The sequence below is a fragment of the Kryptolebias marmoratus genome, linkage group LG4 (genome assembly GCF_001649575.2).
Source record: "Kryptolebias marmoratus isolate JLee-2015 linkage group LG4, ASM164957v2, whole genome shotgun sequence".
NCBI lineage: Eukaryota > Metazoa > Chordata > Actinopteri > Cyprinodontiformes > Rivulidae > Kryptolebias > Kryptolebias marmoratus.
The window spans coordinates 2,263,997-2,288,776 of NC_051433.1; the positions used below are offsets into that span (position 1 = coordinate 2,263,997).

The 24,780-nt window shown below is 37.6% G+C and overlaps 2 protein-coding genes across 8 annotated transcripts in view; one reads left to right on the plus strand and one right to left on the minus strand.

The window, feature by feature from the left end:
- grip2b (glutamate receptor interacting protein 2b) overlaps positions 1 to 2,219 on the plus strand; it is a 191,931-nt gene extending 189,712 nt beyond the window's left edge. For all 7 annotated transcript variants that reach the window (XM_017429263.3, XM_017429260.3, XM_017429259.3 and 4 more), the window contains exons 23-25: positions 61 to 269; positions 925 to 1,071; positions 1,355 to 2,219. In XM_017429263.3, the coding sequence (XP_017284752.1) occupies positions 61 to 269; positions 925 to 1,071; positions 1,355 to 1,513 (515 nt within the window). In that variant the 3' untranslated portion in view covers positions 1,514 to 2,219. The remainder of the gene's footprint in view (positions 1 to 60; positions 270 to 924; positions 1,072 to 1,354) is intronic.
- A 7,610-nt stretch (positions 2,220 to 9,829) lies between these two features.
- LOC108243649 (sodium- and chloride-dependent taurine transporter) overlaps positions 9,830 to 24,780 on the minus strand; it is a 26,619-nt gene continuing 11,668 nt past the window's right edge. Inside the window, exons 7-15 of the mRNA XM_017429246.3 lie at positions 23,087 to 23,221; positions 22,486 to 22,589; positions 22,250 to 22,374; positions 19,705 to 19,817; positions 19,048 to 19,185; positions 17,280 to 17,382; positions 16,534 to 16,634; positions 16,193 to 16,363; positions 9,830 to 14,740 (exon numbers count right to left, since the gene is read on the minus strand). Coding sequence (XP_017284735.1) covers positions 14,582 to 14,740; positions 16,193 to 16,363; positions 16,534 to 16,634; positions 17,280 to 17,382; positions 19,048 to 19,185; positions 19,705 to 19,817; positions 22,250 to 22,374; positions 22,486 to 22,589; positions 23,087 to 23,221 — 1,149 coding nt within the window. The 3' untranslated portion in view covers positions 9,830 to 14,581. The remainder of the gene's footprint in view (positions 14,741 to 16,192; positions 16,364 to 16,533; positions 16,635 to 17,279; positions 17,383 to 19,047; positions 19,186 to 19,704; positions 19,818 to 22,249; positions 22,375 to 22,485; positions 22,590 to 23,086; positions 23,222 to 24,780) is intronic.

The window sequence follows — 24,780 nt, forward strand, 5'->3', positions numbered from 1 at the left end:
CATACACAGAGCAATAAAAAAAAACTATTATTTTCAAACCTTTTTTCCCATTACATTTAGACTCCCACCTGCTTGAGGAGACCGCGTTTAACCCGGATGCACATCTACATCTCGGAGCCCACATCCATCAAGAAAACCAGTCCCCTCTTCTGCACCACGACCAGAAGCCAAAGGCCACATTGAGAGTGTCGGAGAGAACGTGGGAGTCTCGTCGGATCAAAGAGGAGATGCAGGGAATTTTATCCCCAACTCCTCTGGAGCTGCACAAAGTGAGCTCAAACACTTTAAAATTCATTGAGGTTTCCATCAACTTAGTAAAGTTTTATTCCAGTGGTCACTTAAAAGGTAGGATGTTCTTGGTAGAAAACAAAATATGTTTGTACAAAACTGAGAATGAGCATATGGCTGGCTGGACAAGAATTATATAATATCCTCCCTCATTGAAAGTATTTTATTCTAAATGTCTTAAGACCATGTAGTAAAACAAACAAATTGGTCATTATCTAAGACATGCTAATGGCTAGTCTCAGGGGCTTCTAGTCTATTAGTGTGCTAGCCTAGACATACTTGCCATGCTAATGCTAAGTTTTAGCTTAGCAAGTTACTATTGGAGTTAAATTACCCCCACTTTATTTTGCAATCAACAGCTGCCAGTTGGCCCACTTCAGCCAGGATATAGCCTCAAAGTATGAGGATATTGCCCATGATAACTGCTCAATTGCATTTCCTTTAATATGTCAGAATTTTCTGCAATAGAACTAGAAGTAAAAATGAATTCCATACTTTTTTGATTTGTTAAAAGCGAGACAATATTATTTTTTACTTATATATTTAAAAAAACACTTATTTTGAGTTCAGCAAAAGGTGTTTGAACTAAACTTGGGTGAAACTATTACACATTGTTGTGCTGTTGTTTTCTTCAAGGTGACAGTGATAAAGGACCCAGAGAGTGATGACTTTGGCTTCAGCGTGTCGGATGGCTTCTTGGAAAAAGGTGTTTATGTCAACATGATCAGACCTGATGGTCCAGCTGACAGGGCTGGACTGAAACCCTTCGACAGGATCCTGCAGGTGAAAAACTCAACACAACAGTGTAGAGCAGGCCGTAACAAGCAAATAACAACAAAAAAAAAATGGCTGCACTAAATTTTTGAATTGATACATGTAGGTCTGCCTCAAATTATCATGTTGCAACTTTTCAGCCATTAACCTGCCCGTCGCTATGGTTTTATTGGAGAAAAACAGCAGAAATGTCAAAATGAGACATAAATTAAGAACAATAACCGTCCTTTAAAAACAAAATTGAGTTTAAAGTTATTTAGAAAGACAGTCACTATGTCTTATCTTGTTTCAGGTAAACCATGTCAGGACGAGAGACTTTGATTGCTGCTTGGCGGTGCCTCTCATTACGGAGGCTGGAGACAGACTGGAGCTGGTCATCAGCCGAAATCCAATGGCCAACGACAATCCAGAGGACAATAACAACACTTTAGACCACCCATTAGATCTGTAACACACACACACAGACACACAACACTTTCTGGTAACAAGTGATAAACTGAAAACTCATCCTTTGAAAACTGGCCTGAATATAAACTTGGGCTAGCAATAATAAAGAGACAGAAAATACTGAAATACGCACACAAACATTTGCATGTGGTCACTCCATCTCATTTACATTGAGTTGTATTGCTGTTATACAGTAGTTTTTTATGGTAACATGACTACAATGTAACAAGAGAAAAAATATATATATGTATCTCTTTTTTTTGGACAACTACCGAAGAGTTGTTTCAACATCTCCACACATTTATGTGGCATTTAAAAAAAGGACATCTTTACAAATTCTGACTTTTTTATGTTACAGCAGGACATGGGTTCAAATAAGTCTTTAATTCTGACAGTGGTAAAGCGATTTGCCTTATTATACAGCACTGTAAGTCATTTTAGGGGATTTAAGTGAGCATGTGAAGGAAAAAAAAATGAGATTATTTGTTTTTCTGGAAACAATTATCAATTTCAAACTAAGCAGTGGTTAAACAGCTGTCCACAATGCTGCTAAAATACAGTTGCTCACTTGTTAAACAGTGAAGAAAGCTTCTTTTGTTATATATTTTTACTTTTTAGTGACACATGTTTCTGCTGCACCTCATAAAGTGATTACAAAAGTTAAAGAAGTATTTACATTTGTGCCATAATTACAAGGTCAATCCAATGTTGTTGTTGCTACTGCCAGTGCTTTTTCTTTGTTTGTTTGTTTTTTAAATTTAATTCATAAAAATACAAAAAGGTATTTTCTCTACACAACCAATGGACATGCCAGTGCGAACAGATAAATGTTTAATGGTAACATTTTAATAAATGATTGACTTATTTCCATTTTTGTGCCAAATGCTGAGACATTGCTCATGTGATCCCAGTAGCTTCCTAACAGCACTGAGATTGTCTAAGTTTTAGGTTCAGCGTGATTACACGTCCTAATCATTAAATGTGCATCGTCAGCTGGTCGTCTTCTTCAAATAAACTTCATATAACATGAACAGAAACTATCAAAATTCAGAACAGGTCCTTAAAAGGCATCTTTTGTGCAGAACAATCCATCAGTGTACGTAATCGTCAGTATGTCTTTGAGTTCAAGTTTGCATGCTTTTTTTACAATAACTTTAGAGTTGTTTCTAAAAGGGTTTCTGTACCTATTTGATGATATTTTAATCCTGCAAAGAAATGGATGTTTCCCATTTTTATTACTATTCTAAACAGAGAACCTAGACTCTATAACTTCAAAGACAATATTATTCAGATTTAACAGAAAATGAATGATGGTACTGAAAATTGATTCATAAAGGCAAGTTTTGACAGTAAGGCAAGTTTTTATTTATATTTATTTTAAATTCATGTGAATAGAGATGGTTTCAAATAGATCTTCTAACCTGAGTTGTAATGTCGGAAAACATTTTCTCATCTCCTCCTTTTGCTTTTATAACAACAGACATTTGTTTGTGCTTCCTTCACTTCCTGTTTCTCATGAGATTTCAGGCTGTGAAAGCAAATAAAAAATAGGACAGAATAGCCTTTGTGTTATAAAGAATTGGAAATGTTTAACAGGAACAATCACATCCTCTGTTTCTTCTCACTGTCTGTTTCTCACTCTTTTCTTATGTTGTTGCATAAGAATCCAGCTGCTCCCCTTCTGAAAAGTGTGTTTTGTACCTTTCTATGTACATGTAAGCGTCGAAGGATTTTACTTTGACTATTTCCAAATTAATTCATTTATTTTTATAAGGTGACCTGGCTGGTGCACATTTCACTCTACAGTGGTGATGTTTTTCAGGGCTTTGGGTACTTTATTGTCTCCTCTGAAACCCATCTGTGACTGAAAACAGTATAAAGTCAGTGCTCATGAGAAAAGAAAAGGACTTTTATTTCTTTACAAGGACTTAATACCTAAACAAAAAGCACACTGTTGAATACGATGCACTGTATTTTCTTGTAAAGCTGAACCAACTTGCATTTTATGCAGCCAAGTGGCCAAAAAATATCAAGAAAACATTAATGTAAAGCAAGAAAAAAAGAGAATGCAAGAAAAACCTTCCAAAATTGATGTTTTGTTGTATGTATGTACTGTATGTGTGTATGTATGCGTGTGTGTATGTGTGTTTACTTCATATGCATTTCTAGATTAGTTTAAAGCCCAATCCAGAACTGTAAGTCCCATAAACACAGTTCGCAGCTGTCATTTTAGTGATATAATGTCATTGATTACATTTTTAAAGTCGATTGGTTGAAATGAAAAGACTTAGAAACATTTAATTGTACTGTAACACTGTGGAAATTATATTATTGATGTTGTAATTAGTGTTTAGGCTACAATATAAAGAATATTTTACTGTGTTTTCAGTTTTTGGGAGAAATAATGCAGTTTTACTTGACAAAATACTGTGTTTTGTTATGCTGGCTGGTTGTCATTACGAACTGAACCCACTGGACAAGTTCTTATGTAACAGTTATTACATCATCAGCTGCATTTAAGGAGCTTTTACATTCCTGGCAGTGTTCCCTGAGCGTGTTTGAATTCACGTGTTTTACATGGTTCATCTCAGCATGAAACTTGGGAAAAAATCCATCTTCCTCCACAAAAAGATGCACATTTAAATCCTTTGAATCATATAGGGATGCAGTCATCACTGTGTGCTTTTCGTTCCACTTCTGTTTACAAACAGAAAACTTGAATTCATGATACAGCTGTTATTTTGCAGCCCGACCTAGTCATAGCATTGTGTAGTCATTGTGTTTTTAAGCAAACCCAGCCATGTGTTTATAGCACACATGGCTGGGTTTGCTTGTCTAATCATGTTGAGTGTTTGCCAGAATACTGAAGTGTCTGATCAACTATTAGACAGCTTCCCAGAAAAGCAAAGGTAACATGTTTATAGTTAATCATTAACCTGAATAATATTTCCACTGTCTTGTCAGCTAACCATCAATTTAATATATAACTCAGATACTCAAGCAAACTCATTTTCTAGTAAACTCTAACTCAGAGTAATCCAACCATTACGTGCAGTGCCTACTCCAGAGGCAGGTTGCATAATTACAAAATGTTTTATTTTCAGCTTGTTTAGAAATTATGTGTTCCTCTCAAGGGTTTTACCTTTGTCTGTTGCACATGGTGTTCTCCCCCTTAGAAGACGAGCACTTTTTCATGATAGTCCTGCCAAATGTTGTGTTTTTTAACTAAAAGGGATACATTTCTGACACTGAAATAACCAATTTCTAAATAATTACACAAAAATGTTACCTTTGCTCTCTTGTGAGTTTGTAGCATATTATGAGCAGAAAATAAATGAATTAAATGTGTTGGTTCTTTTTTGTTAAAGAAAGAAAATCCCCCAAAGATCATTGAAATAACTTGAAACTGGCAAAAGTATGACTGAAAATCGACTAATGGAAATCAAACGTTGCTTCTGAATTCTGGGATTAATTTATTATTTAAAAAAACATTTAAAGAAATCAATTAAATTGACACTGACAAAAAAGGAATGTACCTCTAGAAAAGATCAGTCAGTCTGCCTGTTTAAAGGGTGACAGGTAGTCACAGGGCTGTTTGGTGCCATGGTGTGTACCACAGTGAACATAGAGGACAGAAAGATAAAAACAGAGTGGTTTCAGTAGCTCAGAAAGACAATGATTGAGCAGCAGGTTAAAGGTAAAGACTCCATCTCCAAGCAGCTGGATGTTCCTGTGACTACAGAAGGTTAAGGTCCACAGGACTGGAGACAACCTCTATGGACGTGTCCACAAAAGGAAAATTTAGGTTTTTTGAAGAGATGGATAATAAAAATGGTTACCAAACAGCCAAAAATAACTTGCAAATAGATTAGAGGTGAATTCCAAGGTCAATGTACATCAATGTCAGATGGCCTTACCCATTAGTGTTTGAGCCAAAGTGGACTTAATGGAAGACAAAGAAGGAGGGCACCAAATTATAAAAAGTGAAAGTGGAATTTGCTAAATGAGTTGCAATTCTTGCAAAGTCTGGTGTCTCCCCATTTAATGGGGAAGTAGTTAGAACCTAAATTGTTTACGCTTCATTCCTGCCCATCTGTAAAACCCAAGCATCAACTACCAGGCCTTAGTAGTCATAATTTAGTTAAATATTCAGAAATTATACTTAACAAAAACTCAACCTTCTGTTTGTATGGGTTTTAATTTTACCCATTAGTTTTACCTGTTCACTAACCAGTTAGCCGTCATAAATTGTAAATTCAACTAACTGGCTAGCCTTGTCAAAACAAAGCTACATTTTGAGGTCAACTAGCTAAATGTGCACCAGCAGAATACTGTTTGTGATCAGTTACTCAACTATTTAAGTTACAACCCTGATATTTAACAGACCAGCCTGTAACTTTTACTGTAAAATAAAATAAAAAAAACATTAACAATAAATCTCTGGACTTCCGGCCTGCTGTTACTGTGAATTTACATTATATTTTCACAACAGTATGCTTGTTATTCTTCATGTTCACAGATCTGAAAATTATGTGGCAACGTTTTGTATAAAACCTGTAAATTTTGTATTTTTAGTTTGTTTGTTTTTACCATTGTCTCATGTTTGCATGTCAACCCTTCTGGATTATAATTCTGGATTGGGCTAACAATACGTGTTGATATTGTGCGATTTTTTTCAAACTGTGTAAAGTTCTATTCTATGTAATATAATATTTTTCTATGACAACACTACTCTTCCAAACTGTTGGAAGAAAATAAAAAAAGTATAAAATGAAAAATTAAAACGTATAATATGTTTTATGTCTTTTTTTTCATTTTCTATGAAACAGAGTGTATTGCTATACTTCTCTTTTTGAGAAGGTAAAATAATAAAAGCAAGAAAAATAAAGTGTATAATTTTATGTTGCTCATTTGTTTGTGTGTGTGTGTGTGTGTGTGTGTGTACTTGGTATTGTTACCTTTTTAGGACTTTTTCTGGTATAATCGCTTACCTTGTCAGGATCGGTAATCCTTATGGGGACCAAAGCTTTGTCTTAATGTGGTTGAACCTCACTTTTGGGTTAGGTTTGAGGATAAAGCAGGACTTGAGTTTAGGTTAGTGTTAGACACTGGGAATGGATGAGTTTAGAGTCAGGCTACAGAAAGGAATGGAAGCGAATACAATGTCCTAATAAGGATAGAAAAACAAACTTGTGTGTGTGGGTGAGCATTTTCCTTGTTTTCAGCATTTTTTGCATGTTATGTTTAGCAATGAAATGCAAAGTATGTGAGTTTTAATCAGTTCAGGTGAGCTCATTTTGCACTGAAAGCAACCTGGTTTCAGTTTTGTGCTAAAAGCTAAAAATTTACTCTTATACATTTATTCTTATACAAATTCGTAGCCTGCTAACTTGTTTGCTATCTTGTTTGCTATATATACTGGTAATTAAACTGTCACACCAAATTCCTGCAACATTTTAGGGCCTACACTTCCTGCATTTGATTTTCCACATCCGTCAAGTTTCTGACTCTGTCTGCCACTTTCTGCCATTTTTTATTTTTAACTGCCAAAGTAACACAAAACACTCTTATTTTGAAAATTTGCTTTGTGTTCTTGCCAGCAAATTGTTGAGAAGATAAAACGGGGAGAACAAATTTAGCAGGAAAAACATCTATTCTTGGATCTGGCAGACATTCAATGGAAATGCTGTTGTTTACTTTAATATTCACTGCTATACCAGTGGGTCAAAAATATGTTTATACTGGCTCACATGAGACCATTAATGATCAACCACCACGGAAAGTAGGGCAATAATGGTTTCACCCATGTCTGTGTGCACGTGTTCATTTGTTTATACTGTTTCCAAAATACCTCATGAACTACTGGACAAAATTAAGTGTAACTCACAGGAAGTAGTCATTGGATAAACATCTACAGATGATTAACTTTTGGAGTCAATGCTTTTAAGGATGGCCACCACATCTAGGCAAACTTAGCAAACACAAAACTGGCAAAGCTAATCTACCTTTGCCAACACAAAAATGACTATAACTCAGCCAATTTCACAGATATTGAGCTAGTAGCTGAGTCATCCTCAACATACTTTGAGCATCAACGCATTTTGCAAGATGTAGCTGAGTCGGTAATATAAAACTCTGCCATGACAGGTGATAGATGCTTCAGTCATGGCTGTGCATGTGCTCAAATGGATCAGTCAAGGTAAGATTAAGACCGAAGATTTGCCTAACAGATCGACTGTACAGAAACATTTCAGGTTTATGTTTAATACAACTCTTTGATGGGAACAGTTAGGTGACTTTCCAACTTAAAAGCTCATGTAATTGCAGCTGTTCAGGGAAAATTACAGTTTGGGTAAATTAGCCGGGTTCGGTAGCCAGCCTCCATTATTCACCAGTGTTTCCGCTCTTGCTGTGAATCGGATGTTTTGGTCAAAATATTCCATCAGCTTGAGCTGCTTCCTGCAGCGTCTCAGAGCTGTTGTATCTGCTGAGGTTTCTGAGCAGCTCAGGCTTTTAATCCAACTCTTCTTCATGTCTGTTTGGTGGCTAAGAGCTAACTGGTGTTTTGGTTTATATTTGTTGGCCAATCACAGGCCAGATTCACTCATTTTGTGTTTTCTGTCTGTATAACTTCATCAACAAGCCCTTAAATGTGGCTAAATACTTATTTGATGAGAATATTACTCACTAACCAAGCTCCACAAGAAGCTTCCCATTGGAATATTTACTGCATAACATCACTTGAATGGAACAACAAAGACGACATTGTTGAGAAAGAGGTGGTTTGTTTTCAGGCTGAAACAAAGGAACCAGTCAGTGACTGGTTCAAACCTCAGCTAAGGCTTTTCTGTGTTTGGCTTTATTCTGTTTGACGGTTTCCTCTCAACGTCAGCCATTCCAGTTTAAAGGCCTAGCATTCCTTGAAGAAATGCTTATTGTCTCTAAATGCCAGTTTTTATCTAAGATCATTTTATGTTGAGAAAAGACAAAGCTCTGGCTATTCTATAAAATCATTATGCACAGTTACATGTGATATCTCATGTTATCTAAGGTGCTTTGTGAATTACTCTTAGCAACAATCACATTCTAGGTCAGGGATGGGCAATCCTGGTCCTCGAGGGCCACTATTCCACACATTTTACCTGTTTCCCTACTCCAACACACCTGATTTGGTGGTTAAATCACCTCTTCTTGTTCTGCAGAAGCCTGTTAATCACCCACTGATTCAAATCAGGTGTGTTGGAGCAGAGGAACAAGTAAAACCTGCAGGATGGTGGCCCTGAGGACCAGGATTGGAGACCACTGTTCTAGGTCAATATTTGTAAAATTTACTGATGTATAGCAACTTTTGTGTAGAGTCAAGCTGACTAGCTGTGGCAACAATCTAGAATTGTGGTGACTCCTGAAGGTAATCAGTTGTAGATGTACAGCTAATGATTACATTAGAGTGTTTCGTGAGATATTTTGCTTGACAAATAGCACAAATATTGTTCACTTTAGCACTTACGGCCTTGTTTTTGAGCAAAAATGTGATGCTGTTTGATGTGTTGAAAGTATGTGTTAATGACTATTACAATAAATTTTAGCTCAGTACTGACAAAACTGGCTGAGTTATTGTCATTTTTGTGTTTTCTAAGTTAAGGTGGCTTTAGCGGCCATCTTGAATTTAGGTGAGACCAAATAGGTAATCAGGTGTAGATGTCAATCTCAAGATTACTCTCTGAAAGTTTCATTAAAATGTGTTCAGTTGTATGAACAAACACACACATGCAGTGAATGGATCAGCATATGGTTGAAAAACTAACATCTTGAGCTCCAGGTTTTACGTGTTGGCAAAAAAGCTATTAAAGGATTACAGCTGAACACTGTCGGGGGGATTTAAGCACACACGTACTCCTGTGTTGGACATTTGAACCTGAATGAAACGATCTGTGCATGCGCGTGAAATTCAAACCAACCAATCCACTTTTATTTTCTGAAGACAAATGCTTTATTAAGGAATTAAAAAAAGAGTTTTACAGTTTTGTAAAACCTCTTCTAACACATTTTTCTTCTATCTTATGGGTTGACGATAGAAATAAAATATATTAAAAAAAGAAACAACTTTTAAATCCATTTTAAAATGTATTTTTTTTCCTTAACAAGAATTAAAAAAAGGAAAAAAAAAGCATTTTCCCCAGTGTACATTCTCAGAGAGGAAGGGCTGGTTTGTGGTCGGATGCAGGAAAGGCAGAGGTATCGAGATGCACAAGGGGGGAAGAAAAACTCACGTTCCGATTCCTGCAGATAGGTTTCACAAAATGAAAACTAAACATTACTCTGTTGTTGTGATTAATGGTTTATTTTGTCGTTTTGGATAAAGCACAACAATGATTTCCATATAAATGTGTAAATGAGCAGACAGTTCTTGAGCAGACGCCCACTTTGATATGATTTAACATTTTTATTGGACTTACTGCATTCAGACTTTGGCAGCTTTCCCAAAAGCACCAAAAATGACCATTGCAAAGTTTATTTTTAATTACACAACCAAATTAGACCTGCAGGTAGAACAGGTACCGGTTAGGGTTTTACAGATACTTCTGGTGCTTGTAAGAAATCACAAACTTTGGTTGTGGCATTTTAGTGAACTGTTGAGTTAAATATAGAAAGGCATCAAAACAGTAGGCTTTGTGGCAGTGCTGCTGGGTTCAAAATAAAAACTCAAGAAAATATATTGTGCTTCAATTTGACAAAAACTATTGATCGTTTTATTGTCGATGCTTGAAGCACAGAATGTGTTATTAGTTTGATTGAATTCCCACATTTTATTGATTTCTTATTTATCTGGACCCTGATTTTTGTCTTAATGAATTGACATTATTTGGTCATAAAACAAAACTTGGAGTTGAAATAAAAGGAGTTATTTTTATAAAACACCAAATCCGAGCTTTTTTGTGTGTATTTGTCTTCGATTTGACAGAGGTTTCAAACACTTTATTTGGAATACAAAAGACAAATGTGACAAAAAGTTTAAAACAAAAATTGATGAATGCAACAAAATAGGATCAATAAAAAAAAAAGAAACATTTTTATTCATGCTAAAAAATAAATCTTCAAACTCATACTTTACACTCACTCAAGGGTGATTTCACATTTTAACATTCGGCGGTAAAACTTTGTGCATCAGTAATGTTTTAGTTCTCTTGCAAATTGGTTAAAAATTGGTTCATTCAATGGAAAGTTTAAGGAACTGACAGAGAAGACTGATGGGCTTGTAAAGGATGTAAATATACACACTGAAGCAGAATAAAACAATAAATGACTGCATTAGTTATAATCTGGTCATTTTATCCCAGTCAGATAAAGGATCCAAGCTTGAGAAAATGATTTTAAAATTCAGAATAATATTTATTTTACTCTTTGCAGCACAGATGATTTTAGCCAAGATGCTGACAAAAACTTTGGACAACTTGTAAACTAAAAAACTGCATCGTTTGCATCTTGGAAACAATAATTTTGATACAAATGCGCCAAAGACAAAAGTAAAAGTTTGGCTGAATATTTATAAAGATGCTCTGTAAATCATGTATAATTTTCTTTTCTTTGTGCAGAGATCCTTCATAGGAATCAAAAAACCAGATCTGTACAAAAGTGAATGAATAAAATGAAGCTTTGTATGTGCATTTAAATGGAAGCTGAGCTATACAAACATGACTGCACGTATTGAAATAGCTGTATGAAAATAGATGTCTACAGTGGATTTGGTTTAGCAAATCCCTTTGAATAAAATTTGCTACTTTATATGCGGATATTGTATAAAAAAGATGAACAGAGACGATTGGAAAGAACGAACAGATCAAAAATAAAATGAGAAACGAAGAAGTGACATCACCTCTGATGGGAAGTTTTTTTTGGTCTAATTCCTGGGTACCGAACCGCTGCGAGTTCAAATAGTCTATTTTTATCTGTTTTTTGTACATTTTTGACAGATTACTGATATCTTTTTTTACACAAACGGTTTCTTAGTACCCTGAATACATCAGTGAATGTATTATTTTTGGCCTCATCATTTGATATGAAATCCAAAATAAATAAATTAGTGCAAAACCTACTTTGGCTCCCTGCATTTCTATTTTTAGCTGTGTGTAAAATTTGTAGTTAACTTGTGAATTTCCGTTCGCTGTGACAAATGTCTTTTCAAACAGGATATAAACATTTGTCTTGATTGCTCCCACTGTAGCTTTTTGTTGCCAATAGCTGATAAAAAATTTAGAGAAAAGCATTTAAGGAAGGTCCTGAGCTGATTGTCGCTGGTGAGAGTCATGAGAAAACCTTTTTTGTAACAGACATTTTAAATGAATACAACAACCTTTTACACTGTCTGCTCTTGATTCACATTGGTATTATGGCCCCTTGTTAAAGCCATGAAATTATTGTAGTTTTGTTGTCACTATTAAAACAAACAACTATGTCAGCCAGAATTGAGGGCATGGATAACATGACGCAGGGCACCTTTTCACACCATTTTAACTCATTTATCTTAACGTCTCAAACGACAAGAATGTTTCATAGTTGACTAAAATATGCTCAATCCAAACTGTACAGAAAAAGTAACACATATACTTGACAAGAATTATTTGTTAAATGACATTTTGCTTCTGTAAGTCACGATTATTCTTTCAGTCTTAAAATAGATGAGATATTTGGAAACTGTGAAAAGTGCAAGGTTTTTAAACCTCTAATTGCTCATTTGAGCAATTTCTGTTTGAAATGAAGCTCTTTCAGTGCTAATAGTAATAAAAAAGTAAAGCAACATTGTGACTGATCTGTCAGCACTCCGATGAGTTGACAGACTGACAGAACCGACTGTGGTCCCTTTAAGTTGCTGAACTGGTCACGTGATGTTTGGCTATCGGCCCGAGCATCCTGCCTGGGTGATTATGTCTACACTATCCCCGTTTATACACAGGAAGGAAAGCTATAAACCCGCCATATGCCTGCAAAATTCCCATTTTGGACCAACTAGTCACAAAAAAACCTCTACCTCACACAGGAGAGTATTTGGGGAAATCACAACAGTTGCTTTGTTTGTGTTATGCAAAATAACAATAACAATAATAATAATAATAAAAGATGTTGGCCTAATGCTGGAGAAAAATATAACAAAGTTCTTACTATAAAGGCTGCCCGTGTAAATGTGTGATTTGTATAATAGCTTAGTATTAAATGGAAGAAGTGTTCCTTCTTCTACAACCCCAATTCTGGAAAAGTTGGGACACTGTGTAAAAACAAAACATAATGCAATGATTTGCAAATCCCATAAAGCCTGTATTTTATTGTACCTTTTTTATTTTTGAAAAAAGTAAGGTAAGTTTGAATTTCATGGCAGCAACACTTCTCAAAAAAGTTGGGACATTGGCAACAAAAGGCTGTAAAAGTAAGTGGTAGGAAGAATGAACAGCTGGAGGAACTAATTATGTGAGCTGGCAACAGGCCAGGTCAGAGGACTGGGTACAATAAAAGAATTTTGAAGTAAAGATGGGAGAAAATGTCTATTGTGTATAAAATAAGTGGAACAATTTCAGAATAATGTTCCTCATCATCTACAGTTCATAATGTCAAAAGACTTAAAGAATCTGGAGAAATCTGAGCTCTTAGGACAAATCTGGAAATCAATATAGGATGGTTGAGATCTTTGGGCCCTCAGGGGCCGCTGCATTAAAACCAGGTTGCTTAAAGCTCTATCAGGCAAAGAAGAAGTCATAAATGACCAGCACTCATTTCTTGGACCAGCTTAATCAGTTTTAAAATGAGCTTTGGTCCAGAGAATACTGGATTTCTTGGGTCGAGGCAAAGTGGAAAACTGTTCTGTGATAGACTTATTAGCGCACAGTTCAAAAACCTGCCTCTCTGACATGGGGGTGCATTAGTGCCTTGGGAATATTTACTGCATAATATAACATGACTCCAGCAGCTGCTCTCCTCAGGTCCTAGATGTTGACAGACTGATGTTAAAAGAAAGGATGCTTCACAGAGTGAAACACGGACCTGTCCCAGTTTTGTTTTTAGAAGTGTTGGCGCTATAATAAAGTAAAATATGGTTTTATGAGATTTACAAATCATTGCATTCAGTTTTTAATTTACTTTTGACACGACGTCCCTTCTTTTTTCAGAGTTGGGATTGTACGTGAAACTACAGTAATTCAATAGCGCATACCCATAATAATAATAAAATAATCTAAACACTTGCAGAGGAAAAAAACAAACTAATAATAATAATAATAATATTAGAATATTATAACTTCCTCTGCAGAACAAAACAAATTAAATCCAAAACTTTAAGTCAAGAGTGTCTACTGCAGTAACTAGTGTACTGTAAACTGGTCTAGGACACAGAAAGATAAAGAGATAGATATAGATAGACTGATAGCTACTACTGTACAGTACGCCACGAACAACACACTCAAGGGTTCAACCTTCACACTTCAAATCCTTTCAGATACCTCCATCTGCAGCAGCAGGTGTCCTTGATGCTTGGTTTTAACCACACAACAGAAGACTTTAGTGAGGTTTAATTAACTGTTACCAATCTTAAAACCGGTGATTTAAAACTTTTTCTTTGTTTTTTTTAAACACTTGATTCCAGGATCAGCTTGGAATGGTCGTCTAAATATGCATTGCACCTGTAATGCATAAATTTTGCACTTTATGTTAACACAGTGCCCCTACTGCACACAGCAGAATAGATTAGGTCCAAGCTGAACCTTGTAGCATCTAAAATGGTGGCTAAAAAAAGACTGAATTAAAAAACTGAATGGTTGATTATCTGTGAAATAGAACGCTAGACGGTGCCAATTTACCTTACTGTGGGGTGTGAAGTCACATTTTTAAAAAGGTAAGGTGAGTAGAAAACCACCAACTGCTAACAAGTTTAGACGCAATCGTAAAAGATTTGAAATGTGAACTTTTGTTTCCTTAAAACCCTCATCAGTCCACCAAAAAGACAAAGACAGAAAAAGCTAGCTAGCTTCAGAAGCGTTTGAGGACAGGAGTGGAGCGTGATCTCATTGAGACCCCCCTCCTTGTTCCTTTACATCATGGTTTCTACAATTGTGTGGGTGGGGGCCTTCATCAGGAGGCCCTTGTTCCCATTGGGGTCCAGCGGGAAGGTGAGCTCATTGGGGCCACGGTGGTCGGCGGGACGGGAGCTGGCTCCACCGCGAACTGGGGCCGCCACCGCCTTAATCCGCTGCAGAGAAGAAGGGACAGAAGAGTTGTGAGGGCGTGGATGAAGAAGTTAGAGGTGAAGTGAAAACAACACGAAAGGAGAAAAAGATTACAGTAAATAAAGTGAACAATAAAGAGGGCAGAAAACAGCAGAGTTAAACAATGCAGAAATCCAAGGAAGTGAGCAACAAAGCAAAAAGAAAGAAAGAAAAATTAAAAGGTATAAAGCGAAAAATAAAAAACAATACAGAACAGCTTTATAATTGCATATTTATCTACTCAATTATATGAAGAGGTCATCAATAAAATTATTTTCTTTCCTTCCTTAAAGGGAATGTTGTTGTTATTGTTTGTCTGACTGTTTTAGTTTTAGGTGGAGCTGTGAGGAGAAGTGAGGAGATGTCAGACGGCACTTTCACTAAATCGTTCCACAAAATGGCCGCAGAGCTCAGTCAGTCATGAATCCCTTACTGAGCCGGCTATTTCCTTCGTAGACGACAGCTTTTAGAAACAAGCTGAGCTTTGTGGAGCTGGGAGAGGTTGGAGAGGAACGTGGAAAACTAAACTAACTGTGTGACTAACAGCTCTTATCAAAACATGGTGGATTAACTCAGTTTAACAATCCTCCTTGTGGTTAACCAATTCCTCAATTAAATGTAAAGTTGTTGCGTGTCATCATCGATCTTCTCCTCTGTAATAAATCTGTTTATTGTTGTTTTAAAGCCCACGGCTGGACGGTTGCACAAACTGTGTCACCACTGCATCACATCTGCAAAGGCAGCTTACGTTTTTACATCTCGACTGTTATGGCTTGGCAGTGGGCTGACTTCAACCCTTTAAACAACTCAAACTCAACTTTTCTAGCAGATCAGGCAAAGTGGTATGAGATATTGTTTATGTTATCATTGTTTTAATGAGCAACATGCTAACTTTGATGTGGAGCCTGTCCTCCAAACCAAATCCACCAGGAGTCGTTCTGTCTTTCTAAGCTAATAGCTCTTAATCTGTTTAATCTGGCTCAAACAGACATCCTCTTATCTCCATATTAAAATATATCTTTACTGGCATAATCCCCTTTTTTGGGTTTCTTAGTTGTTACTTTGAAAACAGACTGAAAAATAATGAGTCACAGCTGGTTGGACATTCACAGCACACTCAGACAACACGCTGTTCAGATGAGAAAAGTCATAATGTAAACTGACTCTGGCAAAAGTTATTTGCTGTTAAACAGAATTAGCCATAAAGTTTAAAATGTAAGGCATGTTAGAAGACAGAAATTTGCTCTTGAATTGCCTGTTTAGCTCGACTCCCCCATCTGAATTCATTCCTAACTTTTCAGATCACTTTGACTGCTTTCAGCTGCAGCTAAGATATTAATAAGACATACCTGCTCTACACAACTATGTTTTTTTTTTAAACAGATCACCTGGTTTCACAACTACAGAATCCGTAAGCAGCTGGCTAATCCACCCACCTCGATGAGTGGCCCATCAGATTGGATGATCTTGATGACAACCACCATGGGGATGCAGATCATGGAGGCCAAGGCCAGAGTCCAGCCAACCCCAATGGCCCAGTCAGGATACTGGTATACCTTGTTGTACGTCAATGGCTTGTATTTGACCAAAGAGAAGATGAAACAGCCCTGCAGTGGAAGAGGAACACATCAAGATGTCTGGCAAAAACCATGACTGGGCAAAGTATATATTTAGCTGCTATAAAACTAGAAAAAGTTTTAAAACGGAGATGAATGACGACTTTAATGCAAGTTTTATAATGTAGGCCATCTGTGCACTGAAGTGAGAAAACCCTTACCATGCACAGTAAAGGAGTGACAACAGTCCAGCTCCATTTCATCCATGGATTTGGTCTGTAGCCAATCATGTCCTCAATAGCATCGTAAAAATTATCAGCGCCTGCAAAGACAACGTGCACAAAGCTGAGTGACAGAATCCATCTGCTCGACTTCAAGGTATTAAAAAAATAAAACAAAGCAGGATTCCTTCATGATGGTCAAATCACATAAATCCATATTAAAATAAAGTCTGAAGATATTTTATCCAGATATGTCATAAGATGTGCTTCACAAAACCAGTTAATAACGCGACAACCCCTATCAGACGAAATGTATGAAAGTCACTATTTAGATGAGTTTAAAATAAACATCTCAAATTCTATAAAACTGTAGACTATTGGAAGTTAAGCAGCTTCAGATTTAAATAGAAGATACAATATTAAACTCTTTATGATTGTAATCTTGGCAGTTTGTCGGATGGGCTAAATTTGCTTTTTCTGAATTGACTTTTCTTAGATAAATGTGTCAATTTTGACCATTTATGTTGCATTTTAAAAGACAGAAGAGACGCTCATACAAAACTTCCAAAGGATGACGACATTGGGAGATTTACAGTAGATTTATTTCTATCCAAATACAAGACATGCACAGTACTGTAAAAGACTATATATGATGAAGTGCTACAAATTATTATTTTAAATATAGTACTTCATTTACATAGATGTGCATATGTGTTGTGTTTATAATTATTTTGTTTGATACTCACCATAAACCCAGGCAACAGCTATACATTCAAAGAATGCCACCCACAGAAGGCACACACCGCTAGCTGCATAGTAGTCAAACAGCTGGAAAACATACATGCCACCCTGCAGAAAGAAAGTCTCCTGTCAGCTGTTTGACTTAGTTTATACACTTTGAATAAAACCTGTGCATCTGCAATTACAGTGCAGGGAAAAGTGTTTTTTACCTTAATCAGATCTAAAAAATGTGAGTTTAATTCTTAAGGGGTGACAGTTCAAGAAAAAAAAACTTCTTAAAAGCAAGCAGCTGACATGTTTATACAGGAGAAGGCTATTTTAAGTGTTTATGCCCTCATGTCCTCCCACGTGAGTCCAATGTGAAAATGGTTCCCAATTATGGAAATTCTAAAGTTGAATCAGGCCACCGCAGCCATAAAAAGACGTTGTCATGGGAACAACAGAGCAAGAGATAGACAGAAAGAATAAAAATGAAGTGGTGCATGTGCATGCAGTGGAATGATGAGAAGCTGGTTTTAAAAGGATAAATCTCCGTTCCAATGATGCTTGCACTTAAAACTCAAGCTTTCAAATATAGAGAAGACTGAATACACCTGGTGCCGAGTCACGCGAAGCTCAGGTGTAAAAAATAACCGATTGTTCCACTTAGAGAGGTCTTTAAGCCGCTGCAGAGCCACCAACCACTTGAGACTGACAGATGACTGCTGGGAAGGGTCCATTAGCACAGGCCAAGTGCTAATATAATGCCACTGAATTACTTTCACTTAGAAGTTAGAGGAGATTTGAAAACAGCACACACTAAAAACTGCTGGGTTAAAAACAACTTAATTTGTGACCCAGAGCTGGGTCAAATTTAGACCGAGCCAACTCTGATTAGTTTTAACTCAGCAGAGGTGGGTTATCAGTTTGACCCTGCATTTTGGGTCAAGTCTTCTCCAAAATATTGGAGAAAATGACTAATTAGTTGAATAAGAGCTACTAAAAAGCTGAGTAAAAAACTAGATAGTTTTGACTTGGGTTGGTGCGATTAGCATCACCAACTACTGCTTTTTTTTAAAAAGCCAAACTCACCGTCTTGTGCAAACTAAAGTTGTGAACAAAGTCAACCAGAATAAATATCTTTTTACACGTTGTATATACTATTTCACCTTTACTTATTACATCCTAAAGCGGAGGTCCAGTCATGCTCGATTTGGTCAACTTCTGGCTTAAAATGGCAGACTGTAAAGAATTCACATGGCTTATCTCTGACTCAACCACTGGGTCAAACTTCTTACCCGAAATTTGGTCAAACCAACCCAACAACTTTAGCCCAGCAATTATCAAACGAACCCGGCAGGTTTTAGTGCATATCAACCCAAATGATGCAAACAAAAAAGTGACATCTTTTATAAGTTAGGATTGGAGACTAAAAATAACTCGTATGAATCCAGACAAACATCCAGGGAACAAAAAGAGTAAGCACTGAAAATATGACAGGAGGAGGAAAGCCAAATTTAGATTTTCCAGAAGTGTTTGGAAAAATCTAAAATAGGTTTGTCACTATAAAAACATCAGAGAATGGAAAGGAAGTTCTCATGACTTGCCACTAAAAGTCATGAGAACGCTCCCCACCCCACGCCATCTCTCATGGGATTTATACTAACAGCAGTCTGGACATGTAGTGTTGCATGAAATAAGGACTTTTTACAGTATTTAAAGTACATTTTATTATTGCTTAATTTGTTATGTTTTCTAATAATCGACAATATATTTATTAAATTGTGTTTTTACCTTGGTAACCATAGTAAGTCCAAGAAGGTAGCTGATGCAGCAAATGATAGCGATGAAAACCTCTCTGCAGTAACCCTTCCTTAGGAAGGATGGATACAGATCCACCAGTGATGTGATCTGACCTTCCACCTCCACAAACTGCAAGAGAACACAGAAGCATAATCAGGGAGAAGGCCACTCATCTGCTGACCTGCTGTTTTCAACTTTCAAGCCAACAACATCACATCGTTTTAGTCTCCTGGTAAAAACAAGCCTCATGGACTGATTTACAAAGCTTAATAACATACCAACTCAATCAAAAGCTCTCTGGCTTATAATTAATATTAGATACTGGCATTTTATCCATATTTATTTAGCTAGAATCTGGTGTGGTAGTAGCAGAGTCATCCCTAACACTTACTCTGAGAGCTAACAGAGTGCACAAGATTTTGGTTTAAAACTTTGTAAGGCAGCATCAGATGGCAATTACCAAACTCCAACAAATTTCCCCCGGAAATTATAGCTTTAGTATTTGGTGTGCCACCTCAAGATTAACAGCGGCCCATCACCTGGCCTCCCTTTTGACAACTTTTTGGAGACAGCCTTGGTGCCAATGAACAAAGCACTTATAAACGTGCAATCAAGATTTCCCCTGTGAAAGTTTGTCTGTCTGCTGACCTGACTGTCGAGGCCAAGCAGTAGCAGCATGATGAAGAAGAGGATTGCCCAGACTGTAGGGAAAGGCATCATGGTAACAGCCTTGGGGTAGGCAATGAATGCCAGGCCTGGACCTGCAGAGGAACGGGGAGGGGGGTGCGAGCAGACAAAGGGTGTGGGGAGGAACAACATTAGTGTCACATGATAACTTCATCTGATCTGTATCCCTGTGTGTGGGGGGGGGGGGAGATAAGCCCCCAAAAACTAGAGACACAGAGCAAATTGTGAATAAGTGACAAAATATTGGTTATAGCACAGGGAAAATGTTTGCAAGTGTGTTTAAATAATTTAAATAAAGATCTTATCATAAAAAATAGATCTAAGTCACATTATTACTTACCTCTTATATGCAGCGCGTTATGACACTACTAACTGTACACACTCAACACATGACAGTTTCATATTCATAGAAAATGCATCATAAAATGTCCACTTAGATTACAGTAAAGAAAACAGAAGTGCAATAAAAACAAGAAACAGTTTATATAATGTATGTTTGTGTAACTGCGACTCTGTGGAAGTAAGCCAATATTAAAGCATTCTGTAAATAAATGCATGTGTAGAGTTAACAAAAACAGATCCCTGTAAACACTGCTTCAGTTGCAGCTGACTGAACTCCAAATGCTCCAAAAAAAGAAAAGGTAAATCAAGCAAATCATGGTCTATCAAAATAATTTCAGTTTATCATGGGATACATCACTCAAGCCATTTTGCATGCCCGACTGAAAAAGGCTTGGCCATTTCTTTGAGGAATGCAAAATGACCTTTGCAAAACAGCAGCAGATGCAAACAGAAAAAGCAAAAGGCTTTTGTCAATTTACTTTTTTCTGATGCTACATTTAGAACTGTAGAACAGAAGTCAAGAAACACAGAAGCAGCCATAACAGCATTGCAGCTGAGAGTAGGATGTATCAATGTGTTCCAGTTTTGAAGGAAATTATGACAAGGCACCCAACCAAACACCACGTTGACTCAAAAATAAAACCAAATTCCATTCCTTTACATGAAATTTAAATAAACATTAACCAAGTCTGGAGTATTTCAGCTAATTAAGGATCAGCTGATTAAATGCTAAATAGTAGGAAACTTTTGTTTCTTTTATAAGCTCAATCTTCAGTCAATAGAAACTATAAAGTGTGCTGTCATTGGACAGTAAAAGCCACACTAAGTAGTCAGTAATCTGTCACAAATGTCATGGATAGCATTTATTATGTAGATCAGACCAAGAAGTTCCAGTTGAGGCAGACTTACTTGTGATGATCCTGAACTTTAGACAGCATGCTTTCCTAGATGAGCTTAAAAATGCTGAGATAAAAATATATATATTTGCATTTTTCTGCCTAATTAACCTTCTCTTGGTACAGTCACAACACAAGAGCACATCCTCTGGCTGAAAACCTCCTTCACAACAGTAGAAACTGAGTTTCCTGTTGTCTATCTGCAGAGCTCAGCTCTGTCAAGCTCTTCTGAACTTGACATTCTTTTCCAGTTTCCCCTTAGATCATCAGCCCACTCACCAAACAACACTGACATTGGACAATTCTGTAGATCCCCATGGGGATTGTACAGAACTGTGCAATATTTGTATCGACTGGGCTGGCAGCATGAACTAAGTTATATTTGCTTCAAAGAAATTACATTATCTGCCAAAAACGTCTTCCTTTGAACATCGTAAGATTTGTATCTTAGCTGGGAAACCAGTCTTTTCAAACAAATTCCAAAAGGTAGTTCTTAGAAAGTACTCTTCCATTTCTGTTGATGTAACTTGGATTTACACGAGTAAGAACAAGTAGAATCGTTTTTCTACTTTGAATGTTGAAAACAAGCATAAATGAAATCCTTGTGCAATTCTGTCAGGAAAGCAGAACCTGAGATCCCCAGTAAACTGGGCACATGAAGACTTTTTAATAAGAAAATATACAAAACACGTTCCCACATGTTTGCACAAAACCGATAGAGCTGCTAGCCTTACTGCAGCCACTGACCATAAATGCTCCTCAGCTTGATAGAAACCACAACCATTGTTGCATCAGTTTGCCAGGCATCCAATCAGGAACCACCAAGAAGAAAATCTCTAACAGCATGTTGAAGCCATCACACTGGCACAAGATGTAATGCAAACCATCGTACAAGTTCTTTTGCAGAAACTTCTCAATAGTGCGTAGCTCTCTCTCTCTCCCTCTTTGCAAAGAAACATCATATTTCTAATCCCAGTCATTTGGCACCAGTTTGCTTTATTTAAATGAGCGCCAACAGGCCAACCAACTATATCCATATTTTCTCATCCTCTGCTTTGTCAAGGAGTGTTTGATTGCGGAAGCTTCCATATTCCGATGTCGCCATTTGTGTTTGTCAGGGGAATCCATTCAGTTCTGAATTCGTATTGAACGTAGAGGCTGATTCTCGTTTGGGTTTCATTGCTGTTTTTTTTAAGTTACTGTTATTTTAATTGGTTAACCAGGAAGCAGCGCCCACCATCACTGCCGCCTTTTCAGAACCCTCGTACCTGACTCTGCAACTTCAGCAATGTCCACCCCTTGCTCTTGTGCCATGAAGCCCAGGACGGAAAATATTGCGAAGCCAGACACAAAACTGGTACCACTGTTGAGGGCTCCCAGCAGCAAACAGTCCCTATGTCACACATATGTCATGAGGAGGATTTGTTAATGAACACACAAGGATCCCCTTTACCCCCTGCTCTCCCCTACCGCTAACCCCCGTCCCTAAAAACTGATGCCTCACCTGTAGCAGTTGTATTTGTATTTGTTGTAGCTCCCCAAGGATGTCATGGCGCCCAAACAAATGGCATAGGAAAAGAAAATCTGAGTGCCGGCATCAATCCACACCTGTAAAATAAGGGGAGAGAGGCTGAGGCCCGCTGATGAAGGGCATACATGGCAGCAAATCTGAGTATTTAAACTTGATCTTCTTGAGAAGATGATAGACTTGAGTCCCTCTCTGTCGTGCTGCAGCTGTGCCTCTAAAGCCCTTCAATTTATAGGAGACGATAAATGCAAAAACAGGGTAATAAGAACCAAAAAACTTATAGAATTTAGCCAAGTTTTACGTCATATTTGGTGAAAAATATGACAGAAAAAATATTTCCACGTTCAGTTTTAACTTGGGGTTTTGTTTTTCTTAACCTTCCTGGCTCATTTTTTGTGGCACTTATAATTTTCCATTTTAATTTTAGAAACTTCATGAGCAGCCAGATGGACCCGACATGCTGAGCACACTGCACGCACAGACTTCAAGTTACGTAAACTAGCGGAGAGAATGGTGTCTATAAAAGGAGATCAGTGAAGGGTCTGCGAGTATTAACACGGTAAAGTGTGTTATCTACCTCTGGGTCCTTCAGGCGTTCAAGGTCAGGGTACAGGTAGAACTTGATGCCCGCAGAAGCACCTGGCAGAGTCACGCCGCGGATCAACAGGACAATGAGCATGACAAACGGAAATGTGGCCGTGATGTAAACCACCTAAAGGAGAGCACAGAAAAGTAGGGTGATGTATGACACATGCATCTTTATGTCTTAGTTTCAAAGTGACCACAACTGTATTTTGCTTCAACTGTTTATATGTTTGGTGTCACAGTAAATGCATTTCAGAAATGTGTAAAATGATAATTTACTTTCAGATTATTAACCACAGATGAAGACCAAATGCAGCAGCAGACCGCCGGCGGGCCCTTAGATCAATAGCAGGGTGGCATGATCTGCTTTGTGGAAAGCAGTGACCACACTTGGCCTTGTAGGAGTGATTTTATTACAAGTCTAAACAACTAGACTGCATATATCAAACCAGATGAGTCGATAAAAAGAGCAAAGGCTGTAAACAAAGGAGTAATCTTTGATTGACTCTGGACTCAGGGAAGTTTGGTTGTCACTAAACAGGAATTTAACCAGATCTCAGATGTTCTCTGTGTGTATTTAACAAGGTTGGGGGCAGAATTGAAGACCTACCTTGAATTTAAAGCACTTTTTTTTAACAGTTTAAAGCAGTATATCACAGCCTTTGAAATTCAGGACAAGTAGGTCAGAAACTTGACTGAACACATGTTTGTTTCTCTTTTAGTTGACTAAAACAGAACTTTTAATTCCTGAATAAAGGTGCACTTGTCTAGAAAATCTGATCAAATCTAATTTGCTGGTCTCTATCCCTCCCTGCATGAAGAAAAATAGCTAGTCCCCATTCCCGCTGTAGAAACAGCAATGATTAACACAATTAGGGACTCCTGCTGGCACTGATAGATTTTGGTCAGGCACAGTGGACCATTGAAAAACTAATCAGGGATATTAGGAGTCAAAGGAACATGGCTTTTCTCTTTGTCTGGGGCACACGTGTCAAACTCAGTTTCACAAGCGGCCGTTCTCCTGCATGTTTCATGTTCTTGCTTTAAAACACCTGGTTTAAATGAATGACTTGTGGACATTTGGTGAGGAGGTGATTAAACCATCTGAATCGGGTGTGTTGGAGCAGAAAAACCTAAAACTTCCAGGACAGAGGAGCCTCGAGGCCGGGAGTCTGACACCCCTGGTTTAGGGAATTTTGACAATGGGTAATGAAAGTTTTAACAAAAGTTCATATCAATCAAGTGACTGAGTTACTGAAAAAATATGGGAGTTGAAGGCATCAGAGATGTTATCTCATCGGCCTGGTGTTTAAACAACAATAACGAAATTAAAAGTTCATCACATCTACACACACATCCAAAATTCATGAGCTTCATGCTGCGCTTTTTAATTGAGACAATTAGGTTCATGTCTCCAGCTTCTGTAGCCGAGGATCAGACCGCCAAGGTCCCCGCCTTCGGCCACTACCCATCCTACATTGCACCCGACCCCTTTGGCCCCTCCCATAGGTGGTGAGCCCATGGGAAGGGGGACCCACGTATCCTCTTCGGGCTATGCCCGGCTGGGCTCCATGGGTGAAAGCCCGGCCACCAGGCGCTCGCCAACGTGCCCCACCTCCAGGCCTGGCTCCAGAGTGGGGCCCCGGTGACCCGCGTCCGGACGAGGGAACACTGTGTCCAATATTT